Here is a 12,604-nt window from a genome sequence, read left to right as displayed (position 1 = left end):
ATGAAGTTTCTATCTCTAAGAGTTCATTGCTTTTACAAATCAGGTAGCACACCTGTGAATGAAAGCCACATTTGTCAAAGTGACAATTCATTTGTGGATATGGCTTATTAATCCTCTGTTGGGCTTCTTCAGCTATTCTCTAATTTGAAAATGTTCATCTCTCAGGAGGTGGTACAATTTATTTGATTTTATCGTACAACACAAACTTTTGCCTCTCAATTTTACCTCCTTTATTGAAATAGGCTTAAAAGAAGTTGACTCCAGTCACCATGATCATAATCTTATGAACCTTTATGCAGGGTTAACTGGCCAAAATTAATGAACCAGAGCAACCTCTTCGTCTCAGTGAATGATTGCCAGTGGCTCTTCACTTTAACAACATGGTAACTATTCCCATGACCTACTCTTTTTATAGTAAGTAGTTTTTAAAAAATTTTTTTTAAAGCTCGGGAGCTCAAACACCCCTAGTTGCATTTCTTCTCCAGGCTCTCCCTTCTCAGTAAATGGCTCTAGTTAGTGCTCCAGCCAACACCTGACAGCCTTCCTTGCTCCCTTTTGCTCATCTCCCACATCCAAGTGCATCAGCCAGTCTTGCTGGGTCTCCAGCCACTGTCCCCACCCTAGTCCAAGCTCTCCTGGACTCCTAGTAGTCGTCTCGTAAGTAGCCTCCCTACTTCTATTCTACCTTCCCTAAAATCCATTCTCCATATAGCAGCTCAGCTAATTAATTATATTACAGATATTCATCATATTACTTCACTAGGCCTACTTAAAGCCTCCCAGGGACTTTCCGTTTCACTTAGAATAAAATCAAAACACCTTCCATGGCCACCGGACCCCATCTGACCGGCTCTGCACTGCTCTCCCCTTCTCACACGGTAGGATCAACCTTTAAACATTCCTGCATATTCCCACTGCCATGCCTTTCCACAGGCTGCTGCCTCAGCTTGGGGTGCACTTCCCTGCCCCTCAGGACAGACTCTCCCCCACCTTCACAGTTCACCTCAGACGTCACCACCTCAGAGAAACATCTGGCCACCTTAGATGCAGCCCCCACAGGCAGGCACTGTCACATTAGCCTGTGTATTCACTTCATAGCCCTTGTCACTGTCAGAAATGATTTTGTTCTTTCTAGCTTGTTTGTTTACTGATAAGTGTGTTGCTTCCTGCCATCCTCTAGGCTCCATGAAAGCAAGAACCTTGTCTACCGTTCACCTCATATCACTCATGGCTAGAACAGGGTCTAGCCCACAGCACACTCTCAATGAACAGTTGTTAGATGAAGTATGGGTGATGGAATCCTTGTCTTCCTAATACTGTATGACTTTGAAACACTTCACTTCATGGACTTCAGCTTCCTCATCTGTAAAATAAAGCTAACAGAGCATCGGTTGTTCATGGGGATAAGTTAATAAACGTGTGACAGCATATGGCACCTTGTGTGGCCCACAGCAGATGCAGAGTGAACAGTCACCAATGTCCCTTCCTGTTTTACAGGAAATCTTCAGAGGAACTAGACATGGACAAGGTGACAGCAGCAATGGTACTAACCAGCTTGTCGACTAGCCCTTTGGTTCGAAGTCCTCCCGTGCGGCCAAACGGTAAGCCCAGGATATGGGGCTTAGGGAAGGGCCCCTTGACACCAAGAGCAGGGCTTCTCTTTGAGGCATCTCATTCCTGTCAAATGCTATGAACCACTGACCCTCACCCATTAGCAGGAAGCAAAGGGAAACATGGAAGAAATCGAGGGCCCCAGAGCTGTCAGCTTCTTCTTCATCTTCCCAGGGAGCCCACTGCTTCTTGTTCACCCATCCCTCCGTTCAACTCACGTTTATTGAGCTCCTTTATTTTCTGCCTTGCTAGGACATGTCTTTGCAGTACTTGTGTCCCTCTTTTTCCCAGGTAAATGAAGATTGAGCTAATGAATTATTTTCCCTAGCATTATTTCTGTTTGACTGGGGAGGCAGTTGGATCAAAGAACTCTGAGATTATTTTTTAAAAACATTATCTCAGACTCCTTATATAGATATTATCTATAGATAATAGAATTATCTAGTCCATTCGTTTATTCCATACATATTTATCAGGTACCATGCTAGATGAATTGAATACCTCATTGAAAAAGTATCCACACTCCTAGGTAGTATACTGTCTCTTTGGGGAAGAAAGACCATCAATCATAGCCATATGAATGGCTAGCATTTATTGAGCATTACTATGTGTCAGTAAACAAGTACTATGCTTGCCTTATCTCCTGTAATTCCCACAGCAATTCTATGAGATATTATTATCACTAGTTTACAGATGAGTAAACTAAGGCTCATAGGGATTAACTGGCAGAACTGAAATTCTCCATGTCTTTTTGATTCCAGATTTACTCTCTTAATCATGATATGATTTTGTCTCATATAATCCAACACAATAAATAAGGAGGTCAGGCAGTAGGAGGTGAAGTTGGAGAGACTGGCAGACCTTTCAGGAGGGGTCATTTATGCCTGGCTAGGAATTTGGACTTTATGCTGAGGCTATGGGAGCACCATTAAAGTGATTCTAGCACTGCAAAGTTATGATTAGGTTTATCAACCAAAAGGAAAAGAAAAGACCTTGGTGGTCACAGTGGAGGTGAATAGGACATAATCAAGAAATGTGAAGAATGCAGAATCAAGAGTATTTGGTGCTGGACAGAGAGAGTGAGCAGGAAGGTGGGTCAAGGATGACTTCCAGGCAGTTGGTGTGCTTCAGCAAGGGGAGGACATTCACTGGGGTAGGTGAAAAACACACGGGAAGAGATGTATTGGCAAATGTTTGGTTCAAGAGCTGAAGTTGCTGAAGAAGACAATAGGAAACATGTTTAATAGGCAGTGCCTGAGGATCATTCAAGGGGCAACATCTGGTATAGATTTGGGTATATCTTGGGAGAGAGATCTGGGCTGAAGGTACAGAATTAGAAGGCAACATTTTGAAGCCATGAGAGTAGATGAGGTCACCATGAGAGAGTTATGTAAAAGCAAAGTGAGAAGAGAAGATGGCTAAGGAGGGAAACAGTGAAGCTCACCATCATGCAAGGAATTGGCAGTGGGAAAAGCACCCAGGAAGACCCTGATGGGTGACCAGATAGGTAGAGGAAGACCAGGAGAGTGTGGTTTCATGAAAACCAAGGGAAAAACATGTTTTAAGGAGAAGTATCTGATGCTTCAGAAGGTCATGCATTAAAAAGACTGAATATTGCATCAAGAAGGTGGTCACTGGTGGCTTTGTCAAGAGCACTCCCTATGGAAGAAAGCCAGATTGCAGCTTGCAGTTCACTGAAATGTAATGCACTGAGACCACTGAAAGAGACTTCTGATCAGTGAAAACCTTCTCTCAAAAACCAGCGTGGTCAATTATGAGATTGAGATATGGTTCTCACCCAATTTGGTTTTAGGTGTGAGGTGTTAAAATAAATTCGTTGAACATATATTCAATCCTCACCAAAACTTACTGCAACCCCATTATAAGGGGGAAGGAATGATCAAGATGCTAGGAATTCAAATTAATGTCATGAATCAGTATTGCCCAGCAACATCATGATTCACCAAGCTGGGATAACACCTCTTCTTTTTTTTTTTCTTTTTTTTTCTTTTTTTTCTTTTTTTTTTTTGTTGAGATGGAGTCTTGCTCCATCACCCAGGCTGGAGTGCAGTGGCACTATCTTGGCTCACTGCAACCTCTACCTCCTGGGTTCAAGCTATTGTCATGCCTCAGTCTCCCAAGTAGCTGAGATTACTGGCATGTGCTACCACACCCAGCTAATTTTTGTATTTTTAGTAGGGTTTCACCATGTTGGCCAGGCTGGTCCCGAACTCCTGACATCAGGTGATCCGCCTGCCTCGGCCTCCCAAAGTGCTGGGATTACAGGCGGGAGCCACCTCAACCAGCTGACACCTCCTCTTTACGTAGCACCAGACGAGTTGTTCTTGAAATGAGCCTGACTACTCCCATTCAGTGACCTGACTGCTCTTCTGGGGGTCTCTAGCAAATAGGTATTCAGATTTACCTTTCTCACTTTGGCAATGCTAAAAAAAGATTATAGTAAAGGCAAAACTATAGCCAGGTGTGGTAGCACATGCCTGTAGTCCTGGCCCAAGACTTTGGGGTTGCATTGAGCTATGATGGTGCCACTGCACTTCAGCCTGGGTGACAGAGCAAGACTCCAACTCTAAAAAATAAAAAATAAGAAAACCCTGGAAGGCCGGGCGCAGTGGCTCAAGCCTGTAATCCCAGCACTTTGGAAGGCCGAGACGGGTGGATCACGAGGTCAGGAGATCGAGACCATCTTGGCTAACACGGTGAAACCCTGTCTCTACTAAAAAATACAAAAAACTAGCCGGGCGAGGTGGCGGGCGCCTGTAGTCCCAGCTACTCGGGAGGCTGAAGCAGGAGAATGGCGTAAACCCGGGAGGCGGAGCTTGCAGTGAGCTGAGATCCGGCCACTGCACTCCAGCCCGGGTGACAGAGCGAGACTCCGTCTCAAAAATAAAATAAAATAAAATAAAAAAGAAAACCCTGGAAAACCCCCAAAACGTATTCTAAGAAAAGGAATTGCAGAATGTCATGGAATCCTTAAAGGAAAAAAAAAAAGTGTATTTTAAAGTAATCATTATTTTACCATTGGCTTCTTTTTTAAATTGAGAACATTTTAGTGTTCCTTTGTACTTAAAGGTCAGAATTTAGATAAACCTTTTGGTTCTTCAATGCAAACTTTTGTTAGCATAGTAATAAAGTAATTCAGTGCTCATTTATGGTTTAAAAAATAACTACTCAAGTAATAACCCCAAATTGTCTGCTGTCTCTCATTTAGTCTGTAAGAAAAAGCAAATTCTTAGAGAAAGCAATTTATGATAATGAACGCACTTTTTTAGAAAAAAAAGATTTTCTCTAGAATTATTGCACATCAGTGAGTTTTTTAAAACTGTTGTAATCATTTTCTGTGCCTAAAAAGGATCACTCTGTCAGGAAGTGGGTCTGCAAAGAGGGTAAGAGTCCAGCAGTGCCTGTCTCCATTCCTGACAAACAGTGATTTAATATAAGGAGGCTCTGTCCCCTAAGAATATTATAAATCAGACCTTTTTTCTGAAAAAGACTTTTCTATATCACTTATAATCCTTCTGACTAAATAGTGTTTCTAAAGGAAATGCCATTCACAAATCAGTAAGCAAATTCACTTTTGGCATTGACATGAAACCATGTAACCACACTGTAATAATAGTTGATTCTCAAAATAAATTCAGTGCCTCATACTTAACATGATTATACATCTAGCACCATTAGCTTTATTTTATTTTACAAATGCATACTACAGTATATTTATAAGCCACCCAGGGCCTGCCAAGGGAGTTTTTCACACCAAGTAAAATCATCAAGCCTTATATTATGCTCTTCTTGAACTCCTGTTGTACTAAATGGAGCTTTCTTATTTACAACAGGCAACTCTAGTCTGGTGAGTGCATCAGTCTCTGTGTAGACTGCAGGGAGTGAGATGGTAATTTGGTTTTGTTGATGCTGGCAAAGCATGAGACTGCATAAATGACCATTTCATTCTAAAAGAACCTAGCTGTAATGAGATGGGTAGTTTCTCCTATTTCAATTTACAGTTTCACTCCTCTAACTTAACTTTTTGCTTGACATAGTTGAGGAATATGCTAGAAATCTATAATTAGGTAAAGGTAGTTATGAAATTTCCCCATGAATGCTAATCTACCATTTGTCTTCACTTCATTACTAATTACACAGACATTAACAGTATTCTTTTAATGAGGCATTTGGGGATGTTTTTTCCTTGTAATTAGAACATAGTTTTAATATATTCAAAATGCACATAAATATGGAGGAGAAATTTTCCAAAAAGAAAGTAGAATTTATACAAATGCTAATTAAGGTTGTGCATCTTGAAAAGTAAAGCAAATCTTCAGTGATTAAAAGAGCACCCAGAAGACATTCTTTTTTTTTTTTTTTTTTTTTTTTTTTGAAGGGTTCCCCTTTTTTTGTTTCCCCGGCGAGGGGGGAGGGGCCCAATCTTGGCTCACTGCAACCTCCACCTCCCATGTTCCAGTGATCTTCCTGCCTCAGCACCCCCCTAATAGCTGGAATTACAGGCACACACCACCATACCCAGCTAATTTTGTATTTTAGTAGAGACGGGTTTCACCATATTAGCCAGGCTGGCAGAAGACATTCTAACTGGGCAGAAATCTCTCCACATTAGCGAACATTTCATAATGCTTTCCACCACAAATGAAAAGGTGATATCCAATAGCAGTCTTAAAGTAATTATTGCCAATAAATTCTTATCCTATCCCAGCTTTGCCAGAAAGAATGGAGGTTGTTTACAGCCCAGGGACTGCATGCACTGAGGAAAGAGGTCCAACCAGCAGACCACCTTGGGCCTGGGCTCACCAAGAATACTTACCAGTCACATAGCAAGTCACTTTGCTTCCTGCCGCCTCAGAGGCCTCATCTATAAAACTGGGATAATAATCCTTATTCTGAAGGACAGATGTTGTGAGAATGCTTGAGACGGTGCGAATAAGCTTTGTAAAATGTAAAACACTCACAAAATGTAAAGCATTACTATTTGTTGTAATAAGCAGAATGGAAATGGTCTTTAGATAACTATACAGAAATTATTTCTCTTAGATTCTTAAGTGTTAGACTAACTTCCTATAAATGTATTCTAAGAATCACAGTCCTATAAGAACCTCCCACCCCCCAATTTTTTTTTGAAACAGGATCTCACTCTTTCACCCAGGCTAGAGTGCAGTGACCCAGTCATAGCTCACTGCAGCCTCAAACCCCTGGGCTCAAGTAATCCTCCCTCCTCAGCCTCCAGAGTAGCTGAGACTACAGGTGCATGCCACTATGCCAGGCTAATTCTTTCATTTTTTCTGTACAGGCAGGGTCTCACTATGTAACCCAGGCTGGCCTCGAATTCCTGGCCTCAAGCGATCCTCCTACCTCAGCCTCTCAAAATGCTAGGATAAGAGAAGTGAGCCACTGCCCCCAGCTAAGAAATCCCTTTTTAAAAAAATGTTGAAATTAGAGGGGTTGGGAGAGAGGGAACTCTGTGACCAAACCATTCAGAAGAATACTGCAAATGCTATTCCTGTCTTAGAACTACTGCAGTCAATAAACCCAGAGCTCCCCAAACTTAGTGAACAAGAAAATCTTTTTTTTCCGTGTAATCCCCACTATGATCCCAAGGAATTTGTGTTGCACAATACAAAAACACATCAGAAAACTCTTAGAAAAACCTATTATCATGAGGTTAAAAAAATTAAATGTTTATAAACTACAATGTGGCTTTTGGGAGGCGGTGTATAAATAGAACTAAAACTTACATACCCAGCTGTTGCAGATGATTGAGAGGCTGGAGTGGTTTCAATGGTGTAGAACCAAGGCTCCCACTTCCCCACTGAACCATGCCCGGGCACGCAGGGGTCCTGGCACTGACTGTGTTTGTGTGCACGCAGAGAGCCTCAGCGGATCCTGGAAGGAGGGCGGCTGCGTGCCTTCCAGCACCAGCAGCAGCGGCTACTGGAGCTGGAGCGCCCCCAGCGACCAGTCGAACCCGTCCACGCCGTCGCCGCCGCTCTCGGCTGACAGCTTCAAGCCCTTCCGTAGCCCTGCGCAGCCAGACGACGGCATCGACGAGGCGGAGGCCAGCAACCTGCTCTTCGACGAGCCCATTCCCAGGAAAAGAAAGGTTGGTGGTCAACCATGCGTTCAGTTTCCTGAAGGTGCTTTCCGTCCCCTCTGAAGGGCCAGTGTGAGCTTAACCTTGGACCTACACCCGCTTACTGTGGAAAGCAGGAGCTTACGTTCCTCTTTAATGTTGTTGAAGTTTGAACAGAAATTGTTATGGTGACAATTAAAAAATGACATATACTGGTAAGTTACCTGAAAGTTTATACGCACGTGTCCCATCCTCTGGTTATAAATTGCTGACCTGGGAGTTACCAGTATTTGTAAGTTAGAAAATTGGACCTCAGGCTTGCTTCAGTATGAACTCACTCTCTTCATGGGACTTATTTTTTTATATGTAAAATATAATTAATATCTTTTCCTCTTTTTTCCCTCAATCAGCCCTGAAGGGTTATTGGGAAGAATATTTTGTATCTCATTTTTATGAGAATAAAAATTTTATGAACTTCACAGTCATCTGTGAAATATACGTAAAAGCTGAGATATAAACAAACTTCCATTCTTACATCCTAGAAATTATATATTAACTAAATAAAAAGTGAAGAAGAGCCAGGTACAGTGGCTCACACCTGTAGTCCCACTGCTTTGGGAGACAGAGGCAGGAAGATTGCTTGAGACCAGGAGTTGGAGACCAGCCTGTGCAACATAGCAAGACCCTGTCTCTACTAAAAAAATTTAAATTAAAAAAAAAAAATTAGCTAAGTGTAGTGGCATGCACCTGTAGTCTCATCTACTCAGGAGGCTGAGGTGGGAGGATCGCTTTAGTCCAAGAGTTCAAGACTGCAGTGAGCTGTGATCTGGCCACTGCATTCCAGTCTAGGCAACAGAGTGAGACCCTGTCGCTTTAAACAAAACAAAAAGGAGTAGAAGAAAAAAAAGACATCCAATTAATTGATTTAGCAAATTAATTGATTACATATTTGTTTAATCCTCCCAGCAGTCCTGTATAGTAAGTTTTGCATTCCCATCTTGATATGAGGAAACTGAGGATCAGGGAGATTGATTGTATACTTAACTGGCCCCCGTCAGGCAGGNTAGNTTTTTGAGACAGAGTCTCACTCTGTTTGTTGCCCAGGCTAGAGTGCAGTGGCACAATCTTGGCTCACTGCAACCTCCACCTCCCATGTTCCAGTGATCTTCCTGCCTCAGCACCCCCCTAATAGCTGGAATTACAGGCACACACCACCATACCCAGCTAATTTTGTATTTTAGTAGAGACGGGTTTCACCATATTAGCCAGGCTGGCAGAAGACATTCTAACTGGGCAGAAATCTCTCCACATTAGCGAACATTTCATAATGCTTTCCACCACAAATGAAAAGGTGATATCCAATAGCAGTCTTAAAGTAATTATTGCCAATAAATTCTTATCCTATCCCAGCTTTGCCAGAAAGAATGGAGGTTGTTTACAGCCCAGGGACTGCATGCACTGAGGAAAGAGGTCCAACCAGCAGACCACCTTGGGCCTGGGCTCACCAAGAATACTTACCAGTCACATAGCAAGTCACTTTGCTTCCTGCCGCCTCAGAGGCCTCATCTATAAAACTGGGATAATAATCCTTATTCTGAAGGACAGATGTTGTGAGAATGCTTGAGACGGTGCGAATAAGCTTTGTAAAATGTAAAACACTCACAAAATGTAAAGCATTACTATTTGTTGTAATAAGCAGAATGGAAATGGTCTTTAGATAACTATACAGAAATTATTTCTCTTAGATTCTTAAGTGTTAGACTAACTTCCTATAAATGTATTCTAAGAATCACAGTCCTATAAGAACCTCCCACCCCCCAATTTTTTTTTGAAACAGGATCTCACTCTTTCACCCAGGCTAGAGTGCAGTGACCCAGTCATAGCTCACTGCAGCCTCAAACCCCTGGGCTCAAGTAATCCTCCCTCCTCAGCCTCCAGAGTAGCTGAGACTACAGGTGCATGCCACTATGCCAGGCTAATTCTTTCATTTTTTCTGTACAGGCAGGGTCTCACTATGTAACCCAGGCTGGCCTCGAATTCCTGGCCTCAAGCGATCCTCCTACCTCAGCCTCTCAAAATGCTAGGATAAGAGAAGTGAGCCACTGCCCCAGCTAAGAAATCCCTTTTAAAAAAATGTTGAAATTAGAGGGGTTGGGAGAGAGGGAACTCTGTGACCAAACCATTCAGAAGAATACTGCAAATGCTATTCCTGTCTTAGAACTACTGCAGTCAATAAACCCAGAGCTCCCCAAACTTAGTGAACAAGAAAATCTTTTTTTTCCGTGTAATCCCCACTATGATCCCAAGGAATTTGTGTTGCACAATACAAAACACATCAGAAAACTCTTAGAAAACCTATTATCATGAGGTTAAAAAAATTAAATGTTTATAAACTACAATGTGGCTTTTGGGAGGCGGTGTATAAATAGAACTAAAACTTACATACCCAGCTGTTGCAGATGATTGAGAGGCTGGAGTGGTTTCAATGGTGTAGAACCAAGGCTCCCACTTCCCCACTGAACCATGCCCGGGCACGCAGGGGTCCTGGCACTGACTGTGTTTGTGTGCACGCAGAGAGCCTCAGCGGATCCTGGAAGGAGGGCGGCTGCGTGCCTTCCAGCACCAGCAGCAGCGGCTACTGGAGCTGGAGCGCCCCAGCGACCAGTCGAACCCGTCCACGCCGTCGCCGCCGCTCTCGGCTGACAGCTTCAAGCCCTTCCGTAGCCCCGCGCAGCCAGACGACGGCATCGACGAGGCGGAGGCCAGCAACCTGCTCTTCGACGAGCCCATTCCCAGGAAAAGAAAGGTTGGTGGTCAACCATGCGTTCAGTTTCCTGAAGGTGCTTTCCGTCCCCTCTGAAGGGCCAGTGTGAGCTTAACCTTGGACCTACACCCGCTTACTGTGGAAAGCAGGAGCTTACGTTCCTCTTTAATGTTGTTGAAGTTTGAACAGAAATTGTTATGGTGACAATTAAAAAATGACATATACTGGTAAGTTACCTGAAAGTTTATACGCACGTGTCCCATCCTCTGGTTATAAATTGCTGACCTGGGAGTTACCAGTATTTGTAAGTTAGAAAATTGGACCTCAGGCTTGCTTCAGTATGAACTCACTCTCTTCATGGGACTTATTTTTTTATATGTAAAATATAATTAGTATCTTTTCCTCTTTTTTCCCTCAATCAGCCCTGAAGGGTTATTGGGAAGAATATTTTGTATCTCATTTTATGAGAATAAAATTTTATGAACTTCACAGTCATCTGTGAAATATACGTAAAAGCTGAGATATAAACAAACTTCCATTCTTACATCCTAGAAATTATATATTAACTAAATAAAAGTGAAGAAGAGCCAGGTACAGTGGCTCACACCTGTAGTCCCACTGCTTTGGGAGACAGAGGCAGGAAGATTGCTTGAGACCAGGAGTTGGAGACCAGCCTGTGCAACATAGCAAGACCCTGTCTCTACTAAAAAAATTTAAATTAAAAAAAAAAAATTAGCTAAGTGTAGTGGCATGCACCTGTAGTCTCATCTACTCAGGAGGCTGAGGTGGGAGGATCGCTTTAGTCCAAGAGTTCAAGACTGCAGTGAGCTGTGATCTGGCCACTGCATTCCAGTCTAGGCAACAGAGTGAGACCCTGTCGCTTTAAACAAAACAAAAGGAGTAGAAGAAAAAAAAGACATCCAATTAATTGATTTAGCAAATTAATTGATTACATATTTGTTTAATCCTCCCAGCAGTCCTGTATAGTAAGTTTTGCATTCCCATCTTGATATGAGGAAACTGAGGATCAGGGAGATTGATTGTATACTTAACTGGCCCCCGTCAGGCAGGTTAGAAAGGGACAGAGCCATCGTTCCAGCCCAGATCTGCCTGAGCCTCAAGTTCATATTCTTTTCATTCTCTTCAGGTACATTTAAGTTATGTTCAGTCATCATTTTTCAAAAACATTTGCATTTCACAGAATGAAGCAAAACTACCACTATACTACCACTAAATCTAGAAGACATTTGGCATTATTTTAAAAATCACCACGTAAATGTAAAACCGTTGTTATATGTATTGGTTTTTAAATTTAGTATTGGTAGCTTCATTATTAAATGGCTGTTCACAAACAAAAATCCAATATAAAGCCCTGAGGATTGCAGTGCAAACTTTTTTCCTCCCCCAATTCATTTCAAAGAGGGAAAACAAAGAGATGGCATTGATCCAACAATGCCTTCCCTCCCTGCATCTCTCAGCATCATTCCACATGTGTAACAGTGGAGGTGATATGGGCACTGTCTCTGGGTGTGTACATGTGAAAAAGGCTGACATTTTTGTCCAGAAAAAAGGATATTAATGTAGACTCCTGACCTTCCCAGAGGCAGTGGCCTGAAGAGTTGCGGTTTCATACCAGTGTGTCATGCAAAGGGGCTGGAGTTGTTCTGGCACCCTGTGGGTCCCCAGGGACACTGGGTCTTCACTTGACCAGTAGGGGAGAGAGGCTGGAACTTGTATCAGTGGGTACCTGCAGGCAGGACAGTGGTAGGAACCTGAAGTCTTTTCCTGTTACTTTAAGCTTCACAGACTTTCTCCCTGGGGTTTTCTGAGTGTGTAGTTCGAACACTCAACAGGTATGGCCCAGGATTGTGACAGAAGTCTCACAGCACAGGGAACTCCAATGTTATTTAAGGCACATTAATGAAAGCCTGTCATACCCTTCCATTTCTAATGTAGCCACTGAGCCAAAATTCACACTCTTGCATCACAATTAGACTGCACTTGTTAGGCCCATATGGAAGGTCTACAGGCTTTAACTAAATTAAGTTATAGTCAAGTCACCGAAGGAAAAGGAAAAAAGCTTCCTTTTTTACATTTTTTATTTTTTAAATTTTATTATATATATTTAT

General features: G+C 42.5%; 1 protein-coding gene across 1 annotated transcript in view; it reads left to right on the top strand.

Moving 5' to 3' along the window:
* Nucleotides 1-12,604, top strand: part of ZNF704 (zinc finger protein 704) — a 257,024-nt gene that overhangs the window by 195,053 nt on the left and 49,367 nt on the right. The window contains 2 exon segments of the mRNA XM_017858962.1: nucleotides 1,498-1,601; nucleotides 7,509-7,741. Of these exon segments, the coding sequence (XP_017714451.1) occupies nucleotides 1,498-1,601; nucleotides 7,509-7,741 (337 nt within the window).

Source organism: Rhinopithecus bieti, unplaced genomic scaffold (genome assembly GCF_001698545.2).
Source record: "Rhinopithecus bieti isolate Rb0 unplaced genomic scaffold, ASM169854v2 scaffold_48197, whole genome shotgun sequence".
Lineage (NCBI taxonomy): Eukaryota > Metazoa > Chordata > Mammalia > Primates > Cercopithecidae > Rhinopithecus > Rhinopithecus bieti.
This window is presented reverse-complemented; position numbering and strand designations above follow the sequence as displayed.